The 27,421-nt window shown below is 38.6% G+C and overlaps 1 protein-coding gene across 4 annotated transcripts in view; it reads right to left on the bottom strand.

Moving 5' to 3' along the window:
• Positions 1 to 27,421, bottom strand: part of SORCS1 (sortilin related VPS10 domain containing receptor 1) — a 264,794-nt gene that overhangs the window by 91,807 nt on the left and 145,566 nt on the right. For all 4 annotated transcript variants that reach the window (XM_048310550.1, XM_048310548.1, XM_048310547.1 and 1 more), the window contains exons 4-5: positions 14,754 to 14,912; positions 1,350 to 1,423 (exon numbers count right to left, since the gene is read on the bottom strand). In XM_048310550.1, coding sequence (XP_048166507.1) covers positions 1,350 to 1,423; positions 14,754 to 14,912 — 233 coding nt within the window. The remainder of the gene's footprint in view (positions 1 to 1,349; positions 1,424 to 14,753; positions 14,913 to 27,421) is intronic.

Raw genomic sequence — 27,421 nt, 5'->3', positions numbered from 1 at the left:
AAGGCCTTCAAAGTTTGAGTTCCACAGAAAGGGAAAATTATAACTTCATCATTGTTCTTATTGCAGGCGTCCATCAGCTCAATTCACAATAAACCAGAACTGTAAGCAACGACAAGAAACTTCAAAAGGTTTGGAATACTATACAGGACATGGGGATCCAGGAACAGGGACAGTCTTTTCAGCCCTCTGACCCCTTCAGCAATTACAATTTCGGTACCCAATCAGGATATCCATATTTCTATAATCTTCTTTTATTAGCCAAAAAAACCCCAGAAGATGTGTAGAGCTTTGTATTTGCATCTGCCATTTTGAGACCCTTTTAGGAGCTCTGCAGGAAAAAAATAGCGATATGACTGTCTATACAGACACTCCCACAGAAATGGCTTGAAGTTAAAAATGGAATTTAGCTTGCATTTGCTTCAGCTAACACAGGTTCTAAGAAAGGATTAAAAAGCAGAAGCAGCAAACAAAATCTCTGGTACATCCTTTGCAGACCAAATATAAATTCAACTTTAGAAGTAAATTTGACCTAGAGCTCTTCCTTCTTTTATAAATAAAAAGAAAATATTGAACTGAACCACTCATGAATATTGCTGTGTTCAAAACCTATTTTTGACATAAATTTAGAGTTTAGAAACTATGCCGCTGGTCTCATTTTAATCACTGGGTTCAGCTTCTCCTGATTTCACTTTGAGTATTTTATCAAAAGCTTCTCCTTGAAAGGCATATTCAGAGGACATAAGCCCACTTCTGCTCACAGGCGGACTACTGCCTCCATAAGGAGTTGATGAGAAGTCCCACAGATTTACAGCAAAACACAAGAAAACATTATCTTTGATTTGGACTATACAACCATGTTTGCAGGGAAAAAAAGGTTCAGCGACTCCTTCATCCCTCAGCTTTCTTTTCCATGTAAGTCAAAGCTACACTAATTGCTGCCTAGACTAAGCAGGTCTAACAGTAATTAAAGCACAACACTAGCCACTAGAGGATGGCATTTCTACCTGTGGCAGAAATGCTGGTGTCCTCCAAGACTCCAAGACTTCAGGCTTTGTTCCTTAATTGTAACAAGACCGGACTGAACTCTTTACTCTCCAATTCTAAGTCAATGCTTTCTACAGACTATTTATTCAGTGTATTTCAGTTCTGCATCACCCTTAGATCAAAGACCCAATATTCCAATGTCGTATAAACACATAATGCCCCTTTCATACCAGTTCTAAATTAATTTCAACAAATCAGCAGTGCAGACTGCATTCAGACACATTGCCTTCAAGACCTCATTCCAACACCTCTGTATGTGTGGGGAAGTTGTTTCAAGGAATCCAGGAAGAGGGTTTTGGTCTTACCAGTAGAACCTGTTTGGTGTAACTCCCTCATGAAGCAGCAGCCATCTTCTGCCAAACTCCACGGAACTGAATAACTGTGGACAAAAATGAACAGTCATGAACCGCAGTAAAACACAAAGATACCAGAGAAATTAGAATTAGAATTAACCTGAAAAACCCTCTACCAGTTCTGAGATAGTGACTTGGACTTTTATTTAACCCAGTCTCAAAGGGACACACCTGGGGCAGCTGAAACATGTCTATAGTGCCTTTTATTGGCATAGAAAATACTAAGATGTGTGATATGCATATGATACAGCTGGTATTACCTGAGGGATCACTTTATGGTTGCACCCAGCAACCTACCCTGAATGAAAGTTCATCATCCAGTTACCTTCCTCAATATTATGTCAGAAGGACATTCTCTTCCCATCAGCAGTGCCATCCTTAGGAAGCTTTTTCAATCTGGCGCCAAAAAATGTTCTAACATGTCTAGATTTCCCTTGCAGGACTGGATGAGTTTAAATAGCACAAGTTCCTTGTTCCAAGGAAACCCGTGATTTTCCCTCTGCTCTTGTACTTCTCCTGCAAACAACATGACACCTTCTCCTTGTCCAGTTACACAAACAATACCCAAATACATCAATCATTTCAGAAAATCTTTCCATGATAAATACCAAACCAGGCTGAGAAAGGTCAGCAAAAAGGCATGTTACAGGTATTATAAATCCTTTAACATGTCTTTGTGGAATGATATACAAATGTTACTACTACAGAGCACTTACAAACAGCTGCTCTCCGTAAGTGCTGCCATCAGGTAATTCTCAGAAGGCCAGTAGAGGGAAGGATCACTTGGGTTCTGTTATTTCTTTTGCTTTATTTAGCTTCAAATTTATCATACGGAAGGATGGAGAGGCAGTCAGCCCTACACTTGCAGATTCATCCTATTTCCCCTCCTTCCTTTGCCTGGTAGACTTGGTCAGTCCCCTTTTCTGGCAAGGCAGATGTTGGACATTGTTTTTTGAACTATGATCTCCCTTTTCATGACAACTCTTAAGGGATTTTGCATAAAACGCAAATGATCTGAATCTTTATGTCCCAACCATGGCAAATTTTTTTGGAACACACAGTGGCAGTGGATTGGTAGGAAAGAGAAAGATGGATGACTGTGAGAATAACTGAGGAGAAAAAATGATTATTTAAAAGCTTTGGGTTCATCAGAAGGATGACTTGAAAGTATTTTAAGAATTATGAGACTGCGACGTAAAAAACCTTGAGGTCTACTTATTTGGATATTGATTCCAAATGCAAACCCCAATATCTCTCACCCTTCCTATGGTAAAAACTTGGAAGAACATGGAGAAACTAATTAAAAGAGCTTTTTAGTAAACAGTAGACTGGCATGCGTTAAAATTTACTTTAAAATATGAAAGCTAAAAATTCACCTCTTTCCCTTTCTCTTGAACACTGTCAAAGAAGAGAGAGGAAGGAAGGTGGAGAGGACAGAAGATAAGAGGGAGAAACAGTTTAGTTCTGTGGCTACAAATGCATCCAATTTTAAAACTTCAGTGAGTCTGCTATTTTTCCTTAAGTAGAAGATTCTAGGTACATTTTTACTTGAAACTTTAGGAAATCCTAACTATAACAAAGGAAAACTTTGCTTTTTGGAAATTGAAGAAAATCTTTTGGAACACTGAACAACCACTTTTTGAAGTGATTTGAGGTCACATATTCAAGAACCTTACCATTACAGGAAGTATTTTCCCTCCTTCAGATTCAAAATCCATTTCTAGCCCTGCTTTTATAATTGCGGCAAGAAATAAAAACATGACAACAATAAGCTATTTCTATTATCTATCATCTCTCTGATGTCAATGTTTTTCTTTTCATAGCAAAGTAGTTTCTTCTGTGCCAAGTACTGTCTTTGACATACAGTAATTTAAGTTTCAATAAAGCTTATATGATCCTTTGATTAAGAACAGGGAGCAATCCAAATTCAGCAAATCCCTCTGTGTTTCCAGACCAGGGATAAATAGGATGTAAGCTTTCCAGGGACATTGACGTTCAGATGGTTGAAGTCATCATACTGAATTTTGTTTTCCCACCTTTGTATCTCTCACCCTTGTCCCTCTCTGGTTTCCCCAAGCACAGCTTTCAGCAGGTTATTCCCTCTCTGAATTTGCTGGTGACAGTAATGGTATCTAGAATGAATTAATTCTCTGTGCTGGTGTAGCACCCTCCTCCATGCCTGCAGCCCCACTGCAGTGCCAGCTGCTTGACAGCCCCAGTGCCACAGCTTCCCTCTGGCTCTTCCAGCACAACTCTTCCTCCAGAGGGGCCTTTACCTGGAGCATCTGTCAATGCCCCCATCACAACAGAGGCTGTGAAGCTGCACAGCACCCAAACAGCCTTGCTCTCTCCTAATCTGTGCCACGAGGAAGACATGATTCAGGCAAAAATGTGGAGAAATGCAAGCGTTTCTAAGTCTGTTTCAAAGGTAGGAAATGGATACAGCAATTCTACTGTCAGGGCTGGACTCTTAAATTAGGAGCCAGTGCCCAGTGAGCTGGAGATAGTGTGTGAGAAAAGGCAACAGCTCTCAAAGGTAAATACCAGCTCCCTGGGAACCCATATCCAAAGCTCTCATTGTCTTTGATAAGACACTTTAATAACCAGGCTTTAGAAGGTTTTTCATCCTCTGCCATTATCTCAGCACCAGCCTTGGCCTTTACTGACTCACAGCAGCACAAGCAGCACTAATGTATGTCTAGCAAATGGGGAATTCCCTTATGTAGAATCCCCCTCACCCCCCAAAAAAACTCTTTGCAGTAAGGATTTTTTCAGATATTTTATTTTAAGTATCATTCATTTTTAAACCGAGTTTATTTAGTTGGACCAAAAAAAAAAAAAAAAAAAAGGAAGTATTTGAAGGCTACATTTTTGTCAAGAATCAGTTATGATACAGCTGGGATTATTTTTCCCCTTTTATCTATTGTAGCGCTTGTATGGATATTTTTTAAACCCAGCATGGTATTTTGTTCTTGTTACAAAATCCCTCTCTCTCCTGGGACTTCTTGTGATAGCCTTGTGCAGGCAGTCCCTTCAAAGATGACATTTTGTTTTCTTTGGCAAGCACTGCTGTCTGATGACAATTTGCATTATTAGACTGAAGTTAGATAATGTTCCTTGCTACACTTATTTTTCAAGCACAGATAGAAAAGGAACCTATTACAATTTTATTGTGTTTTCATCTGAGGGCCAAGCTGACATTTCTGTTGTCACAGACACAAAACTGTTATGAAGTACAAATCTTGTATTGATCTCTCAGATTTGACCCTTGTTCATCAGGGAATCATTCTCTTCCTGCTTCTTCTCTTGTACATTTATTTTTCTGTGTAATACGCAGATTCATTAACAACCATTAACAGTCTGGGTTTGCTTTGTTTTGCTTTTTTAGATCCTAATATTCTGTGAAGTAGAAACTTAGCACCTACCTCATTTATATAAGAAAACAGAAATGCAAAGGAAAAGAAAAGGCTGGTCTGAGGTTACAAATACTTTCTGAGGCTGAACAGAATTCAAATAAATCCTCTGAATGGCGAGACAATTCCCCAGCCTTCTCACAACACGACACCACTGTCTCCTGGAGCAGGGAAAGCTGAGATCTGAAAACTGAACTTCTTTCCTTATCTACACCAGACATGACACAATACTCCTCTCCTCCATCTTTTTTGTTTCCCAACTTGTGTGCGAAGCATAAGATCTGCACATGTATTTTATGGGATAGTGTAAGCTTCACCTTAAAATGCTCTGGCATGTCTAGGTAACAGCAGGATACAGTTGCCATGTATTATTCTTTTTCCTATTCTAATTTCCCGACCTTTCCAGCACCAACTTCAGACTTGATTAATTTTTTGTTTTGCCTTTCACAGTACAAAAAAGCCAACTAAATTCTATACAATATAGGGAGAAATCATGATGTCTTCCAAAATGTTCCATTAAGAATAACTGGGATTTATTTGACCCACCCATTTTGATATAATGCCATCTGAAGGGTCATTATGCCAGTCAAGACCTACCATCACCCCTTCTGTTTTCAACAGATTACTTTTCCTAGCTAAACCTTTCATGTGAAGAATGTCTTGTGCTCCCATCTTCACTTTAGTGCCTATACAGATTGCTGCAGATAGAACTGAACCCTGAGTGTCCATCATGTTTCATCATTCAGCATCTAAACTGATTGGATTAAATAATTGATCATGATGCTTCTCCACATACAGATCTTGAATCATGTGGCAATTCCATGTGCTTCCTATGCTGATGAGGATATTCAATTTTATACATTGGTTTAATCTCACGCAAAAAAAAAAAAAATGCACATAGAAATTCAAAACCTGGTTAAATAAATGTTAAATTGCATGTTGGAAGAGACATTAGGGAAATACTTTCAGAAAGCTCCTAATATTTTTCTTTTACTTAAGAGATTTCCCATAAACAAGTTATAATGGAATACAGCATGGAGTCTATTTGTTGACTGGGTTTACCAACTTCGGTATTCTAACATTCAAAAAGAAAAGGCTCTCTCACCTATAGTTTCCATGCACTCTCCACTCATTCTCCCTGGACACAGATCAGACCAAAGCAAATCAATCTACACTACATTATTGACCCTAAAAAAACCAGATGCAGCTGGAACACTAGCTCAGAACAGCTTTGAAAGCAGTGGGTTTGATTCAAGTCACCTCCAATTCCATGAGAAGGTTTTTACTAGTCAGTGCTCCTGGTACTTTCTTCACATATACTCACTTCTTGACTCTCATTCTTCCTGGTGTTCCTATGAGATGATTAAAACTAATGCTATTCATGGTGTTTCCCCCTCACCCCTTCACACAGAATTTATTCACATACAAAAATCCTCAAAACACCAGTACACCTAAGCCACAGATTTTGCACCGGTGAACCACATAAATATTTTGAGAGATCTTTTTTCCCCTCAAATTTCAAATTCACCAGAGAATGTAACATCCCAAAAGCACAGTTTAGTTTTAACTATAAACATAAGAGTCCAAATGGATAAAGACAACTGACATGCAACAACACAACTTGAAATACATGACAGCAAGTCCTTCTTCGTCTTATAATTCATTTATGCAGAATAAGTTTACTGCTGATAAATTGTACTTTACTACTACTACTTTTACTACTACTACAAATGCAGGCACATTTGAAGAAATTCTAGTCTTCTACAAGGTTTCAGTCATCATTCTTGTTGTTCATAAGAGCATTTTTCAAATATTATTAAACCGTGAAAGACCGTATTTCGAACTGATCTAAAATCTCAGGAAAGCAAAGAACAGTAGGGAAAGCATCATGTGGATTGCTGCAATTTTGGTGATGTACTTCTCCAATTTAATCTCTATTGCCTTTCTTTTGCTTTCTATGCAGTCTGCAGAAAAAGTGGGGTCAGTGCATTAGGGCAGGACTTCAGATTGAACATGTTTATATAGGCATAATCAATAGTCCTTTATGGTTTTTCACACCCTTTTGCCCCTGACTCTATCTGTTGGATGAAAAAATTACCACAATGGGAAAGAAGTTTCCACGGTGGTAAAAGAGACATTTTGAAACAGGAATGAAATGGAATGAAAAGGGACTTGGATGGACATGTTCCCAACATGCATCCAGTGCAGCTTACTTGAGTATCAAACAAAGTACATTACATTTGAAGAAATTGCTGCACAAGACATTTCTTCTTCAGAGCAGCCAAAGGTTGGGAGGTATGCTGCTATTCCCTGAGTCAGACTATGGACCAGGCTTTTCTCTTCCAACACTGCATTTAACAGAACAGTATGTTTTGTATAAAAAAGCAGCTAAAATCATATATGGTATTTCCTTCCTAAAATAAAGTGTAAGACTCATGATTGAGGATACAGAAACGGACTACAGGGCAGATCCTCATTTACTCCCCTCATCTCTATGCTATTTGTAAGTTCCACTGTTAAGAGGCTTAAATATCCTTGAAGCAATAAAGTTCACAGGATGCTGCAGAGATTTTGAACATTTTAAGTTGCAGGCAATGCATTATCACGCATGTGGAAGCCATCAATAAGGTTACCCAATAATTGGTGTTTATTGAATGCTGATGAAAACTCATCAGAGTGATAAAGCTGCCAGATACCTGCTTCACAGCCCACTCAAACACCAGTTATGTCTGCAGCTCTGCAGCTGCTTTTGCTGATGAACCACATGCTAATGCCATGCAGAGTTGTTTGGTATGGTCATGACACAGCAATTGCTTTTGTGAATGTTCAGCACATCAAAGCATCCTGAACATGACCCCCAGCTTTCTTCCTACCTATCCCTCAATAACTCCTCACACATTGCCACCTATGAGCCACATCAGCCAGTGTTCTGGTTTTGTGGCAGTTTGCAAGCAACTGCATTAGGATGATGTCCCCAGTTCATTCAACTCACATGCTAAAAAAGCGACAAGAAACATATTTTTTACCAGGAGATATTTAAAGGATTCTGACTGGCATATATATTTTAAAGACAGAAGGAGCCTCTAAGATCATCAGTGTGTTCTCCCCCTAACAGCTGCTGCAGCATCTTTACCAGTAACTCAAGCAGTAGAGAGAATTATTCAGGTCAACAACTGATAGCTGAACTAGATTGTATCATTTGGAAAGACACCCAATCTCAAGTCCAAGGGATGATGAATTTACCACTCCACTTAGTATGTTGTCCTCAAGGTTAATTCCCTTCTCTACTAAAATACACTATCTCTGTTACAGGCAACAGGGTACCCAGCACTTGCTTTCTGCTCTGCTATAAATTTACTAAGTAGATTCATAATTGCTTAGATAACTGCAATAAATAAGTGCATTTTTTTGTTTAAACACAAATTTCTGTGTGTCGTATTTGAATGAGAACAGAAGAGAAAAGGCTTACTACACCAGAATTTAGGGCAAAGTGTCAGAATTTTCATGCACACATGCACAGCTTTAAATTTAAAAATAAATTATTGTTTATCATTTGCATTATATTAAAACCTATGGCTTCAAGTGAACGTAGTGTTGACAGGCACTTTGTATAATAAGGAACTGGAGACATACTGGACATACTGTCTGTCTCAACCAAAGGACAGAGACAGAGAAAGAGGAGACAGAGGTGAGTCACGTACAGAAAAGTGAAGGAATTGCTCAACACCACAGAGATCAGCAGCACATCAAGTGATATGGAGTACATGTCTTTATTCCTAATCCAGTGAACCGTCCAACTCTGATGGAAAGGAAAAAGTAGGGGTTTTTTTCATAGAAGTAGGAAAAGCAGAGTTATATAGAGCACAGAAAATCTTGCAGAGAAACAGCTCTACCCTTAACTACAAGTATGTATCCAAGGAGCCCAAACCAGAAAAAGAACAAGTTATCTAAGGGTACAGAGGGCTGATGTTTATACAGATGAATAAGCAAGGACATATTGATTTGCCTAAAGATTGCCTGAGTGAGTCAGTGGTAAAGAGCACAGTGATTACTGCTTGAGAGTCTTTCCTTCTGTTTCACTGATCACACTCCTGGCCCAGAAATCTATCTTCCACTGGGCTCTGCTAGTTGATTTTTTTCTTTTTGCTTTTTATTTTTAGAGTAGGAAACAACATTAGAGATTCCTATCACTTTTAATTCCATATTTTACCTTAATTGTTACCCCAGCACATTATGCTTAGTGAGGTCTGTAAAAGACTGATGGGTACTCTAGGAAACTATATTTTTCAACACACTTTCCACACTGGCTTGTGGTCAATTTAAAAAGGAGAGGGGAAAAAAAAAAGATACAATCTGGCATCATTATTCTCCTTTTGATGTCCCTTCCTTGTTTATTTTCAGGATGCTGACTGCCACCAAACACTTATCAATTTGCCTAGAGATAGCAAGGGATATTTGCAAAGGGTTGTGTGCAAGATGTGTTACCAGGATGCCTAACAGGTGTCTGTGCTTTGAGTCCTCACACACAGCCCTAGCTAAAATGAGGGTATTTCTCTGCATTGCTTGTTAAAAACATAACCACATGGAATGTCTTAAAAACAGGGAAGAGCATTCACAAGGCTTTTGTGTGGAAGGCCCTATGCATCCCTGGCACAAGTGCTGGTAACCCAGAAGAGTTATCTGAGATAAAGCAGAAAGTGCAACCTTGCAAAATCTGGGGCAAACAACTTTTAACATGGAAATTACTTGTTACTTTTTCATCTTCAACGATGTGCATCAAAGAGAATCAAGTCTGCCAGAAAACTGGTTTGGATTATTAGTGGTGCCCCAAATATTAACACAAATAGTGTAAGACTGTTGCAGGAGTAATGCCATAGGGAAAGGGGGAGTTATTCACATAGGCTAATGTTAGCTTTATGCAAACTAGCTCCCTGGTTGTGTCCACAGTCTGTCAAAAGAGATAGGCTTTTCCAGAGGATGATTCAAAGTGGCTAATGCTTACCACTCTAGAGAAGCTTTCTTCCTCTCCATTAATTTTAGATGGGATTAGCCTCCCTCAGCCAACATTAGCCCAAGTGAATAGTCCTCTAAATTGTTGTCACTACTGCTGTCAGCAGTGTGGGAGAAGAGAAAAACACACCAAAAGGGGTCACTTGATGGTAACAGCTTTTGGGGGTTTTTTTGCTTTTCTTTTTTACCTATGGTACAATTTCTGATAAAATTAATCTGAATCTTATTCTTCCTTCTCTGGTCTAAGTAAGAAATTACTGTTACCATTGAAACTAGGAGTGTTTAAATACAAAAGGAATAATTTATGTTGAAAGGAACCCCTGGAAGTTCCAGGTGCGATCCTTTCTAAGCAGATTCACCCTCAAAGTAAGATCCTAATACAGTGGAATGAAAGGTTTTAAAATTACGGAGTGTAATCAGAATAGCCCATCACATCTTAAAGAGTGAATACTGGCTACATCTATGGCAGACACTTCACTGTCAGACACACGTAATAGACCAAAACACATGGATAGATGGGGCTGAAGGTACTTTTAAGTGTTGGCCTGCCCCCTCACAGACATCCTGTGGCCATACGAATCTGTATCTCTTTTCTAAGTGGTTTCTCTATCATCCCAGATCTAAGAATACCTTTCTCTTCCACTTACATGCACGAGGAGTGGACATCCTATAATGCAGAAAAATGAAGATGATGATATGGCTTGATGTCAGAAGATAGGGTGTCTCAAAAGTACCAGAATCCTGATTTGCCAAACTTCAGCACTTCAGAAATACAGCCAAGTATCAGTCTCTAACTTTCATCTTCAGCATGATACACAAAGTAATAAAGGTAGACTGATGGAATCAGGTATTTGGAAAAGGTTGAAATGAATAAAGAAAGAAGAAAAAAAAAAAACCCCAAACATAAAACATCTTCATTTACTAGTGCTATGTTGGCAGGGCTCCTCTAATTTGGGGTGCCTCACTTTTCAAGAGTTACTTTAAAATGAGAGACAAGAAGCAACAACAATAACTCCATTTTAAACCTGCTTTTCAGCCTCTGTTGCTGCCTTTCAGTACTTGAGTGCCTCTGTGCATTTATTCCTGAGCTGGGCAATTATGACTCTGCATTTTGCCTGTCTGACTTCTGTTTCCCAATTCCACCTTTATTTCATCTCCCCAAATAGCTCTGTTATTCCTGGCTGATTACTAACCACTCCTCTGTGTGTCTGACCCATCTGAATAGCAGAAGATGTCTCCACATGAACTAGAGGCTCTCATATTCCACGGTCTGATTACACAGCAAACCACTTTTGAAGATTACACAGTAATACATTAGTAATACTCCCATAAAATACAGCCCCTCATTCTACAAGCAAGCTGATTAAACCCACGAGAGCTCACATATACAAGACCTCCAAAAAGCTTTTGCCTCACAAGCACTGCTTTACTGTGTCTGGAGTTTCCTTCTGATTTGTAATTCCTTTACACAGAAAATAGAGAAGCATGCAGTAGTTCTGCAATTATGTGGTAAGAATCAGCCAAGTAACAACTGTACTTTCAGCCAGAACAATTAATGCAATCATGAAGCAATTAGTGCAGGCAGCAGATGGTTTGCTGCTCTTTTTTTTCTCAAGACTGGCAGGAAAAAGCCATGACTGAATAAGGGACTGGTCTGTCAGCAGTGGTAATTCAAGTCCACTGCCCAAGGCAGAGACACAGGAGAAAGATATGTGAACAAAAGCAACCGAGTCACTGAAGCTTAACGAGTTATTGTTCATCAGCTGAACCCCAGTAATTAACCACATTCACTCACAAACAACACCCAAGAAACTGGGACATAAAATTACTTCAGTTAAAACAGATTTCCCTACAATTGAGTAAATCCCTATTAAAACAAACAATAAAAGATCTTTTCATATTGATAGACTCAGTGGGCGGTGAAGAGATTGAGGGATGGTTCTGTGTGACCCATTTACTGTTTATTACAACTGAGTAATGAGAGGCATCCACTACTCTTGGCTTTGCCCTCATCAGTCCTCAATTGCATGGACAACTTCTGAGAACCAAAACAGCCCAAATCCAATGTGATTCCTGTCTCTCCAGCTCTTGCTCTATTCACCACCCGATCTTCCCCATCCCACTTGCTGCAATGACACGATGTAAATGGATGACAACAATCAAGTGCCTTGCTAGAAGGATGTAAAAGTGTTTTCTAGTTGATTATCACCTCCCTCCTGTCAATAGCAAAATTAAATGACTGCACCAATCCTAACTGGTCAAAATCCAATTTACTCTTCAAAGCCCCCATCACAGCCTCTTGAGTCAGTGGCATCAAAGTTAGTGGCCTCAAAATGTAAATTCTTTACCACACAGATATGTTTCCCTTGCCTCCTTGGGTGACTCTCAGTCAGTATGCACACGGAGCCTGGAATCCAAGGAGTAATGGATTCTCTTCCCTTAAATACGGCATTAGCACAAGATCAGGAAATAGCTAACAGCAGTATCATTTGTTGCAAAGCACCCCTCAGCTCCCATTGCAATTATCTAAATACCTGCAGGACCTCCTAATTACTCTGAGAAAATTCTGCCCTTGGCTATACAAACACAAAACCAATGGGAGTCATTTACACTTAGCCATGGGCTGAAGTTGACCCTTAGTTCGAGTTACATTTAATTTAGTCCAAGCTGATTAATACCCTTCGCCTGCTGGTTACCCTCTACAGTTCTTGGCCAAAACTTGCTGAAGTCAGAAAATGTATCCATTAGGCTTTAAAGTAGAAACCAGGCCTGTGACTCATACCCATCCAGTGTACTTTTAAAATTCTATTTTGGAGTTAATTGGTACAGATCTACAGACTTTGTGCTACCTGATTTTTGTCTTGCAACTACAGTATTGAATTACCAACAGTTATCCAATTTTCTAATCAATGCCATAACAAAAAAATTTTATAATACAGCCTACGTCCTCTCTCCCTAAACACCCCTCACACACAACTTCAACACCAACCCCATAAATTCATGTCAACACACAAACAGACCCTTTGTTCTTATATCCAGATTGTCTTTTAGGATTCTGTGGAAGAGTGGGAGTTTCCTACGGAATAGTGACAATTTACTTCTTGGTAGCCATCAATCATAAATTAAATAAGCCTTAGCTACATGGCCTCTAATTTAGAATTATTTCCTGATTAGACTGAATACCCTAACTGAAATGAATTTTCTACTACGTCCTACTTTTATTTGACAAAGTTCCCACTGAAAGTTTCATTGATCTTCATATAATAAATTTCCTATTGCTAAAACACAGTAACTTTCATTCCAATGGTCCTAAAAAGACATCAGAGACCAACTTCTGTTTCACATCAGTCCAGAGAACTGAACAGCCACAAGGGAAAGGAAACATTTTGGCATTGTCCAATTACACACTGTACACACAGAAATAATTTAATCTGCACCTTCCTCAGAACAAAGTATAACCATACTACACTCTACAAAACCCTGTGAGAGGGGTGAGTGAAAAGTACTGCATGCAATTGACTGTACAGAAAGAATTAGGAGGCAAGACGCATTTCTCAGTTGCAAAGGGTATTAAGCTACAGTCCTGGAAGGATTCTGGTTTTGAGTGTGAAGTGAAGGATGGAAATATTCCAGAAATTTCAATATGATCATTTTGCAACTTTACTTACTTAGTTTCCTTATGCCTTTGTTTTCTCAGGCTTACAATAAGAATAAAAACATGTCTAATTTATGCAAAATGAAAATCAGTAGTTTAATTATTTCACAATGAATCTAACAACACAGACGGAAAACATCACAGATTTCAACCTTTTATGTTGATCCTTACATTAATGTATAACCTACATGAACAATTCAGCCAACAGTTAGATTATGGATTATATTCATAGATTATATTCTCATAGACTCATCATACACAAAACAAAGGCAAGACCACTACATTACTTTGTATAAAAGCTGATATGCTAAGTGCCAAGATATTGCACTCTTTTACCCTTGCTGGGAGCTCAACAAACTCTTGGTCTTTTTACAGTTTTATTCAAAAACTTTAAAACGCCAGGATGTGAAATCTGCAATTTCTCGGAGCAGTTTGCTCCAAAGGCTAGTCACCTCACAGATGAGTTTATCTGCCAGTGACTCCTAACCATCAATTTTTGTTAGAAGTTTTTATCACTAAATCAAAATGGTTTCTCCTATGATTTGTCTTTCCCCATGGAAATGTTTATGCACAACAATATAGTTTTCCTTCAATATGCTTTCTGTTGAACTAAACAGATTGAGGTCTATCAAGTCCTTCAGTGTAAGAAAACTGACTTGTGAGTATTGATGTGTCCGATTTTCAAAAAATTCCAACAATGAGTTCTCCAAAATAAAGTCCTGTGTTGTTGTTTTAGGTTGGGCAGCAAAAAATGAAGGCAAATCTCACAGCGTATTTATTTGGCTGATGGATTACCCATACTGAGGGAGCTGGACTTCAAGGGAAATTGATTCACTGCTACTTTTTCCTCTTAGAAAATAAAAAACTACTTGAAAATATGCCAACCAGAGAGGAACAAGGAGTGTCTTATACTGTTCTTGGAGCTGATACTAAACTGGAGGAAGAGAATTGTTGAATAAGAGGCCAAAAGCCTCATTAGAGGTTTGTGAAGGATCCTAGTTGTCTTCTGTGCCCACTGCCTGTCACACAATATTGCCAAAAGGATGGATGAATAAACACAGACTGGCAGATCAGTAACAGAGGGCTGGGCCCCAGGAACAGAGCAGATGCCCACGTCCTTTACTTTGACCTTTACACTGAGGTTTGGTCACTGTTTTCTGCTTGGAACTACCAAACTGGTATCACCCTGAAGACTATCCTGAATGCTCTGCAGCCAGTTGCACAGAGAGATGGGGAAACTCTAGGTTCTGCCTAAGCAAACAAACCCACAATTCTTACCTTCTGATCTTGGCTGTAGGCTAAGATCCAATCTTCCTGTTTGGGGTGGAAGAGCAGACTGTGGATGTAGAAGTTCAGACGGTATTTTTGATAGGTGGCTCCTTCATCAGAACTGATTAATAAGCTGCTTTCAACTTCTGGATCAGTCAGCAGCATAATCTGTATGGAAGGGAGAGATGAAAACACAGTGGTTAAGAGTCAGATGGAAAACTAAGCAAGCAGCTAGGAACTTCAGAGAAGCTTATTATATATGACTATTACAAAATGCTTCAATGTAATGTCAAAACCACCATAGCCAATGTTTCAGGAATGAAAACAGTATGTTTCAGCTATGTATACAAACACATAACGTATGATCAAACAGGCAGAATGACTTTACCACTAGTTAAACCAGACCTAAATGAAGCTGTGCTTAGGTTATTTGAAAAATTAAACCTGAAATTTTTCACACTAGAGCACAGAAGTTACCTGGGAGGTACAGTGGGCTGCTAGAGTTTTCAAGAATGATCTACTGGAGTGGCAGACAAAAAGTTAGGTGTGACTGATCTCTAATGGTGGGTTTTGTTAGACTCTGGCAGAAATTTCAGAGAAGGCAGTTTCACTGCCTGAAATATTACAACCTGGCTGCCTGCAACAAGCAGTCTTGCTTTGGCACGAGAACACATTAGATAATGTGCTGTGTTCTTTCCACCTCCAGTTTCTACAGTGCTGTGAATTATAGATTTGGTGGTGTATCAGAAATAATCTCTGCATAGCAAATTTGCTTTCTAGGTCTGTCCAGGAGTGTTAGCTTAGGAGTGACAAAAGATATATGGCTTACAGTTGTAGCAGCTACTTTACCCCATTATCTGTGGTATTAATTAATTGGTCTGCATTGTTGATGAATCAGTGACAATAACGAGTTACTGCTCTCATGTGTCTCTGCATGAGAGAATATATAGGTCTGAGCAGTAAAAAGTATTTCAGTATTTCAGCAAGCAACAGAGTAATACCCCTAAGGAATGGGAATGAGGCATCATGACTGAAAAACATGAAAAGTTTTAAAGAATATTCGCCTTGAAAAGGTATTAAAGGCTCGAATCATTAGCATTTTTATTTTATTTTTTCTAAGTTGCTTTGCAAATGGCAAACACTGATCTGTTTTTAGACAAGCCTGAAATGAAAGGATCCACACCTGTCATTTCTCAGAGCGAATTCCTATCTGGGTTTGAGCACTGCAAAAATCACACACTATTTCCTTCTCTTCTTTCATTTAGGCAGGCAGAGTTAGATACAACTTAACTCACTACCTATGAATTATAAGGAAACATAGCATCTGGTGAGACACCAGATGCTAAAGAACTATTCATAGATGAAGGTGTAAATACACATATAATCTACACAGAATACGTCCTTCATTATTGTGCAGCTGCCAAATCTTTTTTTCTATCTCTAGAAACCCCCTTGATGGCCTGTGACATAGACATCTGGGGTTCTGCAAAATCTCTGAACTTTCAAATCCTGAATAATCTCAGACCAGTTACAAAACCCCACAGTATCTCTAACATAAAATAGGTAATGTTTCCATTGTAGCATAAAGGTAGAATCTCCTATTATATCTGATTTACTTTAGAAATTTGTAATGAAAGTGTGCATTTTTAAACATTTTTATTTTCATATAACACTTTCAAATACACCAAGCATATAATTCATGTGATTTTTAAACTGAAGATTGATTGATGGTAGAAGCTACACAGTAGGGTTTATTAATAAAACTATCAATATATATAAATATACTGTCACTAGGTAGCCTATCCAGCTTCTGAAACCAAAAATTGTGATGTTTATCAGTTGGTTCCTTTTTCTTATCACAATAATTTCTGGGACAAGGTTCCTATGTTAAACATTTATTGATTCAGTACTGTGATGCAAGCATGATGATTTTCCTATTTTTATGACTTCCTTCTTGAGTGGATTTTGTTTATGCTGGTATTTGAAAATATCACAGCACAGCATTAATTTGGACTAGAGCAACTAGAGCAGAAATAAGCACAAATCAATGGGCTTGATCCGAGCTCCCTGAAGTCAATAAGAGTCTTGTCACTGCCTTTGGATTGTGCCTCCAAGGCAAGTTGTTAATCAAAGTCCACTCTAGTCTCACATACTTCCTTCTACCTGTGCAAGGAACTCATCTGACCTCATCACCATCACATCCAAGCACATCACTGCCTTAACACATTTTCTGTCAGGCCACTCCTCTGAAGTGTGAAAGTGCTTTTATCTGCATTTCTTAGAAAGGGATTGGAGGGAGAAATTGTTGAGGCACTGAAGCACCTAATTCCTCACCCAATCAATAAAAGTTAAGTGCCTAAACAGACTTTCAAACACTGCTGACTTTGGCTTTAATCTGCTAACTACCACCCTGGGCTACTAGTACTTTGTTTTCAGGTGCCCCTGGTCTCCAAAAGCCTTGGCTTTGCACTGTGATAACCAGCCATTCTGTAGGTAAAAGCGCTTCAGGACACACCAGTTTTGTTTCATATGCCAGTAGCACCTCAGATGTGGCAGAGCTGTGCAGAACTTCTGTAAATTTATGCGAGGGCACACAGAGAGTGGGAGGCAGGGCAGGGAGTTGATGGATGACTCTATGCACCAGTCAGATCGCTAACTATGAGACCAGCTTTCAGCACTATCTGCTCCACTGCTGTACCTTGTATTGCTAATCACTCTGTACACGTGTCATAAAGCTAAACAAGCCAGAGTTGACTATCAGTCACTACTCACATCACAGCCACAGCACCATGTTTTTTATATGATAAGAAAAGCAAATTTCATTACAACATATCTGTGTGTAAATAATCAAGAGTTACAAGCCCAAAAGATAGCATTTATTGGATAAGTAGAATAAATCGATACCTGTATGAAAAGTATGTCAAAACAAGAGCAAATGCTGTGTGCATCTATATAAACCTTCCAGAGCAGACCAGGAGTGTGCTTCTGAAATGAACACTCCAAAATTTTTGGGGAAACCCCTGTAGCAAGTCCTTGTGTTCAAACTTGGGCCACGGTGACCTCAGAGCACAGGAAATGCATTCCTTTGCAAGGAAACTAAATGTTTTCCAAGCAGTGCTGGGCGTTCAGATTGGAGTATCACGTTAACACTACTCCAAAGTCAGACCCTCTACCTCCAAAATGCCCATGCTGCAGATGTCATCTCAACATCAACCATTTCATTCCACAAACACACTTTCACTGAGCTGCACTACATGCTAATGCAGTTGCAGTCATGTTAGTTTAGTTTTATTGCCTAAGTTGCCTGGAATATAAATGAGAAAGGAGAGAAAGTACAATTAATTTTAATGCTTTTGTTGTTGAAGCATATGAAATACAGAGTAAGTACACTTTAGAATTTCCTTTTAAATAAATTAAGCCAATTTCTGCTTTTAAGTACTCTATTACCCATTGACTTTATACAGCTGTTTATACAGAAAATACAACTGGACAGAAAAGTGTTGAACAAGAAAAGCATAAAAACCAAAACCAGCAACAATAACAGAAATTAATCTAAGTTTAGATGCAATAAACTTTAACAGCTAAGAATATCTAAGATAAAGAGATTAGAAAGAAACTATTTTTATAATTTTTGGCTTGACTGTAGAAAGCATGCTGGATTTCCTGAAATGTGAGCTGCTCAAAGAAGCATCAAACATCTTGCTCTGCTTCTACAGTGCCTAATACAGCATATTCTGCTTTCTCAGAAATACTGACTTTTGGATGAGTTTATTCCAAACATCACAGAGGAATCAAGATGACTTTTGCACATGAAAATCACACCCTAAATTTAGGTCCCTAGAGGTCCCTAGAGCCTGTAGGGAAAGGCAACCTAGCTCATGAAATCAAATATGATCTTTGAGGTGTTCCCTTGCCAAATGACGTGAAATTGCCATGGGATAAAAGGCCAGAAAATACTTCTAAGATCATCAAGTCCAACCATTAGTCTAACACTACCAGGTCCACCCCTAAACCATGTGCTTAAGCACCACATCTACACACTTTTCAAACACTTGCAGGGATGGTGACTCCACCACTTCCCTGGACAGGCTGTTCCAATGCCTGACCACCCTTTCAGTGAAGAAATTTTTCCTAGTATATAACCTAAACCTCCTCTGGTGCAACTTGAGGCCACTTCCCCTTGTCCTATTGCTTGTCACCTGAGAGAAATGACCAACCCCCATCCACCTACACAACAATAACATTATCAGCTTGGTTGGGCTCTATGTGAAGACTTGGGCCCATGATTTTCATGTTGACAGTTTTTAAACTACCTCTGATTCCACCACTACAAAATTAAATTATTAACGCAGGAGTAAGAAGAGCCATATTCATCTGCCTCTCACTTCCAGCAAAAGCCCTCTGTAGTGGGAGCCCAAGCTTAGAGTGCCTCTGGTCTGGTTTATTGTTGTCTTATGTTAAACAAAAGTGAAGAGTGTGTATGAGCAAAGACTCTACTTCTTCCCAGCAAGAGTAATTACTCTCTGTTCAGATCAGTGTTCAGCAATGATCAGAATCTCCTTATTCACACCAGGCAGAGCAAGAACACACTGCACTTCCTGATGCTCCAAATGGATGGGTTTTTATCTCTGTAATAAAAAGCCAATACAGTTGACACAGGCTTTTGCAACCAAACGCAAGACATCCATTTATCATCTCCCCTCTAACAAGGGAGAAACGTGATTTGCTTTTCACAGAAATGACAAATGAAAACCAAACATAATTTACAGACCTTAAAACAGTCCACACTTTTTTCATCCCTTTTTCAGTGCTAACTCTGCTGATGACATTGCCATTAACAATTACATAGATTTTTGCTGTCGTCACAAAGAATCTTTGTGATTCTTAGCAAGAGGACTCTGATTTTGTTTTTAGAGATGGAATTGTGATCCTTATACATCTGCTATGAATGCTAGATTTAGTGGCTTAGTAAAAAAAAGTCCAGAATTGCTCTCAATCTTTTATTTTGGCCACTCATATCTCTACTTGGACTAGCTTTTTGGTAACACTGTGTAGAAAAGAGCATAGTGTAAGTGAAATAGAACAGTATGAAAAAAAATACAAATATATTTCATACAGTTACATGTTTTTTCATTCACTTCTATATCAACAGATATCATCTGACCAGAAATAGGGATAAAATGCAAATCAGGTCAAATCCACTGAAAGAATCTTCACTATCCATACCATCACATGCTTCATGCATAGACCCACCCCTGGTCATCCACACAGGACAAGTAATATTTCTCACAACACACAGCAAAAGAGGAAATCAGCAACAGAAACCAGAAATGTCCTACTCCTAACAAAAGCAGGGCATTCCCTACTTAAATTCGCTAAAGAGCTGCGTTTTTTTCCAGCTTCTCTGCATGTCAGTTGCATAATTTTAGCGGGTTGTGGGGTTTGTTTTTTTCACATGGTGACTGACTGCAAGAGGATCAGTGCTGTGCAGTTCCAACATAATGAAATGTCATTTCTGCCACTTTACATATCACTTCTGAATTTGGATTGCCTTTTACAAGTGAGTGTGAGAGTGTGTGAGAGTGAGAGTTTGTGTAACTGTGTGTGAGTGTGAGTAAAGACAGAATCTGATCCTCCAGATTCAGCACTTCACGCACGCATTTCAAAGAAACATGCTCTGGTTTTCATTAACTGAACTCGTTCATTGCTTAAGTTTAGAAGAAGCCTAGAAGAAGATAAAGTGAAACAACGCAAAGAAAGGAACTGCTTTGGTCATGAAATTCTGAAATAAATGCAACACTACTGTAAAGCAAATTAGACATTCCTTTTACAGGACTGAGTTGCTGGAAGCAGTACATGTTTGCAAGAGCAAACAAATTAGAGACAAAATTACAAAAGCAATAACACAAGCATTTAGTTGGATATTAATAGGGAAAGAGGAGACTGACACCTTCATGAAGTTTTAACAATCTTTCTTCATGGCTAACATCAGCTGCTGCAGAACTGTGCACATGAGTAATGTCAATAAAATTTGGCCCAAGTTTCTGCTTCAAATAAATTGGTTAACAGTATGAGCACCTAAATGAAAACATGAAATGAGCTAAAACTGACAGTTTTGAAGCTGTCTCTAATGCCAACTAAAAGACAAGCTTAGTTGCTGAGCAATTTCGTTAAGACACCACTGAAATAATACACCAATAATTCAACTGAGGCATTGTGGAGTATTTCATTGCCAGGAGTTCATGTTAACTCAGAAAGTGCAGCAATTTTGTAAGGAAAGAAAAGACTTCAGTGACAGAATTACACTTTTAACACTGAAGAAAAAAAGAAGAATATTGCCTTTGAATGATGACCTGGTTTGGAATGGTCTCAGAGGTAAGTAGAAATGACCTCTTTAATACAAGGAAAAGGTCTGTGAACAAGTTATTTTGCAACTATTACTCAGTGACTTAAGAAGAAAGAAGTTCTTATTCATACGAAGACACATAATTCAAACTCACTAAATCAGCTTGCACTTTGCTGATATGGAGGGTAACATACTTCAAGTCACTGTCAAAAAAATCATACTCATGATGACTAGACAGTGTAATTCAGATTCAGACTGAATCCAGATCCAGACAGTGGAAACCATCATCACTATCTGGGCAAGAACCCCCAGGAGGTCCATCCATAACTGGAGGGATATGATCATCTTCTTCAAATCTTGGCTGTTTAAATGTAAGAGAAATGACATGGCAAAAGGTTCAGACAGTGAATTCATCTTGTTTGCACCCATGAAAGATTTAGTACTCATTGAGTGATAAGACAATCTCTTGTCACCAGAATACTAGATGGCAAAGGACTATCTATCTTTTAAGAGAAAAATTACCATCTGCCAATATTTTTGAAAGCAGGGATTGCACAGTATTCCTAATAAAATAATTGTTGAGAGTTGCATTTGGCATCTTGATGAATGTCATTTGACATAAAAAAGCTGGCTGGTGTATGGAAAAAGAAATCAATTTACCTGTTCTGTATTATTCAAGATGTTCATAACAGGCCAAAAGTGACCGCAGTATAAAGCAGCCAATGAAAGTTCTATTTTTTATTATCTGTAGGAATCATCTGTGGTTGTTTTACTAGATAGAAAGAGTGAGGGTATGTATGAACAACAACTCACAAATATTTTATGTGGTGGTGTGTACTATATATCACCAAAGTCCCAGGTATAGGGTTGGGTCAGTGCAATAAAGACTCAAGTAAAGCAAACATGAGGCTGAGACACCTGAGCAGGTGTGATTCAGTTGTTCCCTCTGTCAATCCTACTTGATATGAATGGGGTATACAGAAAGTCCAGAGGTGCAGGGAGATTTTTCCTAAGAGACAACAGCATACAAAAACAACCCCTCCCTTACTCTGAGCGTCACTGCAGCAAACCTCTGAAAGCACCAACTGGGATGGGACTGTTCCTGTTCCTACCAAAATCCAAGAGAGGGCAGTGCACCCCCACAAGCTCTTCTCCGACTCAGCATCGGGACATCCATCCAGGAGACAGGTTCCTACCTACAGCCTTTTCTTTTTGTAGCTGAACGCTGGCACAAGCCCCGTTTGCAAAAGCGCTCACCTTGGACAAGACCCGAATAGATTCAGCTATTTTTTTTTTTTTCCATTAAAGCTGAAGAAGTTGCGGCATCTTCAGGGTTTTTGTGAGCTGCTGAGTCACTGCTTGTGGGCTGGGTTGTGCCAGAGAGAAACATCGACCTTCACCCTCTCAACAGTAAGCTGCAATCCCAGCAGTCAGGGTGAACTATCAAATTATATACTTTTGCTTTGAGGTAATAATTAATCAAAGGATGAAAAGAGATGGGATAGGGGAGAAAGGAGTCACTGAAGATTTGTGCCACTTTTTAAATCTTAGGGTTTTTAAGTCCAGCTTCCATTTCCATTACACCAGAATTAAATGAAAATAAAGATTCTACATTTTGTCCTTACCTGACTTAATGCACCTAGTGTTTTAATGAGGACTGTAAAAAAGGAAACAAGCTCTTATTTGCGTCATCCTTACCAAAAAATAGAAATTTAATGCTAAAGACAATAAAGACAGCCTTTCATTAATTTAACTTAATAGATTACTGCAGGATGTTTCTGAGTTACTTTTGCCTTACCTAGAACTATACAGTGATTTAAAATTTAAATTATTTAATTTAGATATGTAAAGACATCTAGAGATCATTTATTTCAAACTCCTTCACACTGAGGCAGCTTCAAAGGTACAGATAGGTTCTCAGCACCTTTTCCTGTCAATATTTAAATATCTTCAAGGATGGAGATTCCACAAACTCTTGGGGCCTATCCAATCTGATATTGCTTAGTTTTCATTCAGTGTTAATTTTAAATACCTGGGGTTATGTCAGTTCTAGAATAAACAAAACCACAAATTTTACATTCCTTTTATCTTAAAAGTCTATCTCAACTTAGCAAGAGCTTTGGAAGTTGGAAGTGCTGTATGAGCCCAAAGCACCAAGGTTAGTTTCACCCGCTGGGATCCCGTAGCAGTGCTGAAAATAGAACTCGTCAGGCTCAGCTCCTAATCACAGGCATAAACATGAGCTCTGGAGCAATCAGTTCTGGGGGAAGGAACATGAAAAGATTAAGCTTCTTGGTTTTTCAAATCTCACTCAAATCAAATTCTAGATTTTTATCTCTTCATTCCACAGAATGGGTCTAATTTAGTAACCTGACATGAAATGAAAATTTCTTTTTCCTGTTTCATTATTACTACACACTGCTCTCTTCCTTTACATTTGACATAAAAAGCTTTATCATCATAACCAGCTTGAAAATATATTACTCAAAACTTAAGTAAAACACAGTAGAAACTTCCATTCTGAAATGAAATCTAATTCATAACAATGACAGATTATTATACTTTGAGAAGAAATAAAGAAACAAAGGCAAAACACTCAGGAAATCTACAAGTACTATAGGCACTTTATTTTGGACAGTGCAATCTAGTTTCAATTATTAATTATCCATTCTTTTGCAACAGATGTTCTGCATTGTACTGAACAGAGAAAAAAAAAATTAAGCTGAGACATTCTTCAGTCTTACTTGCTTTGGGGAGAAAAAGATCCTCAGCTTTGTAGACATCTGGAAGGAGCTGCATTCATACATATTGCCCCTACTTTGTTCTGTTGCTCAGTAAGGCATTCCTTTCACTAAAGAATCTCATGAGATTAATTAGTTAATCTTCACACCAACTTTGTGCTAGAGAAGTAAAGCGCACATATCAAGAGGGAAAATTACTTGGACAAACTCCACTAATCAATCAATGGCACAAAAAGAAAGAAGCCACTTGCACTGTAAGCGTATTACAAACAATAGCATTTCCCAGCCCCAAACACTGGGCCCTAAGGGTTGTTAATCCTAATGAAAACAAGAGGAAACTTTTGGCCTAAAAGTGTGGTAACCCAAGCAGAGCTCCAAAAAAGATAGGGAAAAGAGGGTCACCAAGGGAGCAAATTTTCCCTGAAGGGTGAGTTAGTGATAAATGCACGGTTCACATGATGAGCCCTGGCAGGGCTCCAGTCCACGTTGCATGGGTGCTGAGCTACCTGGTCCGGTGGAAGGTGTCCTGGTCATGGCAGGAGAATTGGAATGAGATGATCTTCAAGCTCCCTTCCAACCCAAACCACTCTATGATTCTGTCTGACAGTTATGCCAAGCCTGGGCAGATGGTCAATTCACTGAATACCCGGTTTCACAGCCAACTGTTTCAAGCCATGTCACTTGCCTGTGGCCAGCCCTGGCACCTGTGTGCCGCTGTGCTATTTAACATTTTGGGGTTCTTACTCTTGCCTATGTTTTCTAGCACACCCAAAGTGAAGAAACAAAGGGGAGGGAACATCACAAACGAAATCACCTCACACTGGGCAGAGGTGACCTGCTGGTCTCCAGGACATTAATATCCATACCTGCTCACCTCCATCTCTCTGCAAAATGCTGTTGTCCCTTCATTTCATACAAACGATCTCATCTCATTTCACCTAAAATTCACCAGCTGAAACTGTTCAATGAACATGGCTGGTTTTATCCAGAGCACTTAAACCAGTCCATCAGTTCTCAGGCGGGGACTGGTGCTTCCAGCAAGAAGAGTCCTCATGAACCCCTGGAACCCAGCAATAACTTTGAATAAAAGCTCCTTAAACCAGGTAGGGTTAGTAAGAAACTGCTAATTTTCCTTCATCTGTTTTCCCTTTACTTGCCAAATTACTGGGACTGACTTCATTGCAGCTGGTGGCACTATACCTGTCTGAGGCAAATATCAGATCCTTTAGAATCTGCTGCTTTTGTGTTCTGAAAGTGAGAATTTTAACTGAAAGTGCAACAAGACAAATATTGGAGTATTCACTTGCTACTCAAAATATATGTTCTGGCTGGTAGAAATTGGAGGAAAAGTAAAAGTACAGTTTTTCAGGATAATTATCAATGTTTCGGAAAAAGAGTAATTCACATTTCAGACTTTTCTTTTTTTCCTGAAATTGTATAGAATCTATGTGAAAGAAAATGAAAACTTATACACAGCAAAAATAAGAGCAGTAAGTTTACTAAATTGTCTGCAATAATAAAGGTTATTTTTCACATAGTAGAAGAATATTTTTCCATTTACTTTGCTCACATGTTTTATAAAGACTTAGTATATTAAAACTTAACTACCTCAAAAATAAGGATCTGGTTTCAAAGAGTCGTTCATAAAAATGTAATTTCATTTAGGATTTTTTTTTTACCTTTTTGCTGGTTTTAGGGTGAGGAAAGCAGGTAATTTAGTTACTATTTACTTCTTAAAAGCTTTTCTATGGAACTCTGAAGTCTAGAAGCTTTATTTTAACAAAGATTTAAATTCTTTCCAATTTAAAATTGATTCTACCACCTGACAGCTTTAGAAAAGGTACATATTATAAGACTCCTGACATAATCATCAGAGTTAGCACCACAATTTCTGCACTGAGTTACAGTTCTTTTCTCTTGGGAGATGGCTACAAAATCTAACGGTTCTTAGTGGTATTTTCTTACTAGATTTAAATGGAATTGCTTTCAAGTAATTACCTATCACCACACATCTACACAACAGATGATGGTAACAGCTGAGCATACATTGCTGGATCAATATCAACGTTGTGTTGGTATACCTGGTTCTGCTACTTCTTGATTTTTAGGCATGAAGATGGGAAAAAAACCTAGTACAGGGACTAGAACTGAACATGAACGAAGTCTCTTTCTTGCAGGTATGAATCAGGTTGATTTTCCTGCCCTGTAACGGGTCATGGAATTAGAGGAGAAAGCAGCAAACACAGCACAGAATCTTCTGATCTGGTCTGTCAATTTTTCACTTCTCACTGTACAGTATAAAGTCTCTTCAGATTCATGGCACACAGTTCTGTTCTACCATCTACCTGCTTCCAGGCTTTGAGTCATCAACCAGAATATGTGCTCATACAGCTGGAAATTCTTCCTTACTCATGCAAGTAACTGCGCCTTTCCCAAATAAATGACATGACACTTTTTGTACCTTTTAATTCCAAAGCACGTGTCTATGTGTTAGCTCTCCTGAAGCTCCAGGCTTTATTTCATTTTGGCTTCTTACATGGTAATTCTCAAATGTACATGGTAATTCTCAAATGTTCTCTAAAATTTCTACTTAGTTTAGTTTTAATTTTTCCCTCTGACTGTGAATAAAGCACGGCTTCACTAATTATGTCTACAGCTAATTCTTTTTATGCACATTTATCTGATTTGCTTCTCTCCAAAGCATTTTTTGTATTAATGCATTAATTTCATAATCACTTCAAATTATGTTCCATGTTGCATGAACAATTGGGAATTAGCATCTGCTTGCAAATTGTTAGCTTGGCTTTTCATTTTTGTTGTTGCAGTTGATGAACTCAAATTATCCATACTGAACGTGCCTGAAAAGAATTCCACCTCCAACAATAAATAATTCTCTTTACTTTCTGTATTGGTTTTTGTTAAGGGAATTCAGTGCAGTCAAGCAATAGAATAAAACACTGTTTTTCTTTATCAGTTTTGGTGTAACAATTGATTACAGTTGATGTAGAGTCACCATGTGACACAGTCTTTCATAGATGTTCTGAGGTAGCTACTCTGCTAAATTTTGCAATTCTATTATCATTCTCTGGTTACCATGATTCAGGCTCTCAAATGGAACCAAAGTGTCACAGACCATCCCTGATATCAAAGCAAGTTTAATGCAAGCATTGAGCTCACACTAAGCAAGGGCAGCGTTGTTCAGCTGCCAGAGACTCAGTACAGCTGTTTTTGACAGAGGTGACCTCCTGAGCCTACTCAAACATGGGGACATGGAAGCTGTTCTGGGTCACACCGAGATGTTGCAAGAGCATGAGGGCTAAAATATTCATGAAGAAATGATGTCCCATGCCTCATTTCCCTCTTTGCACATACCATACGACATCCAAGGCGGATGGCAATCTAGAAAGTAAAGTGCTCTTATCCTATTACTACTCCATTTCAGAGTTGCCAATGTTTCTTCTCCTTGACCTCTCATTTTTCCCTTTCTTTCCATGCAATTTTCCTTCTAAAATCAGTCATTTCCCCCAAATTTTAAAATAAGGGTGGCAAAAAGAGTATGATACATCAATCTGCTGAGATTTTGTTACTAC

This window comes from Corvus hawaiiensis, chromosome 8 (assembly GCF_020740725.1).
Source record: "Corvus hawaiiensis isolate bCorHaw1 chromosome 8, bCorHaw1.pri.cur, whole genome shotgun sequence".
In the NCBI taxonomy this organism is placed as follows: domain Eukaryota; kingdom Metazoa; phylum Chordata; class Aves; order Passeriformes; family Corvidae; genus Corvus; species Corvus hawaiiensis.
The sequence above is the reverse complement of the archived record's forward strand: the minus strand, read 5'-3'. Positions and strand labels throughout refer to the sequence as shown.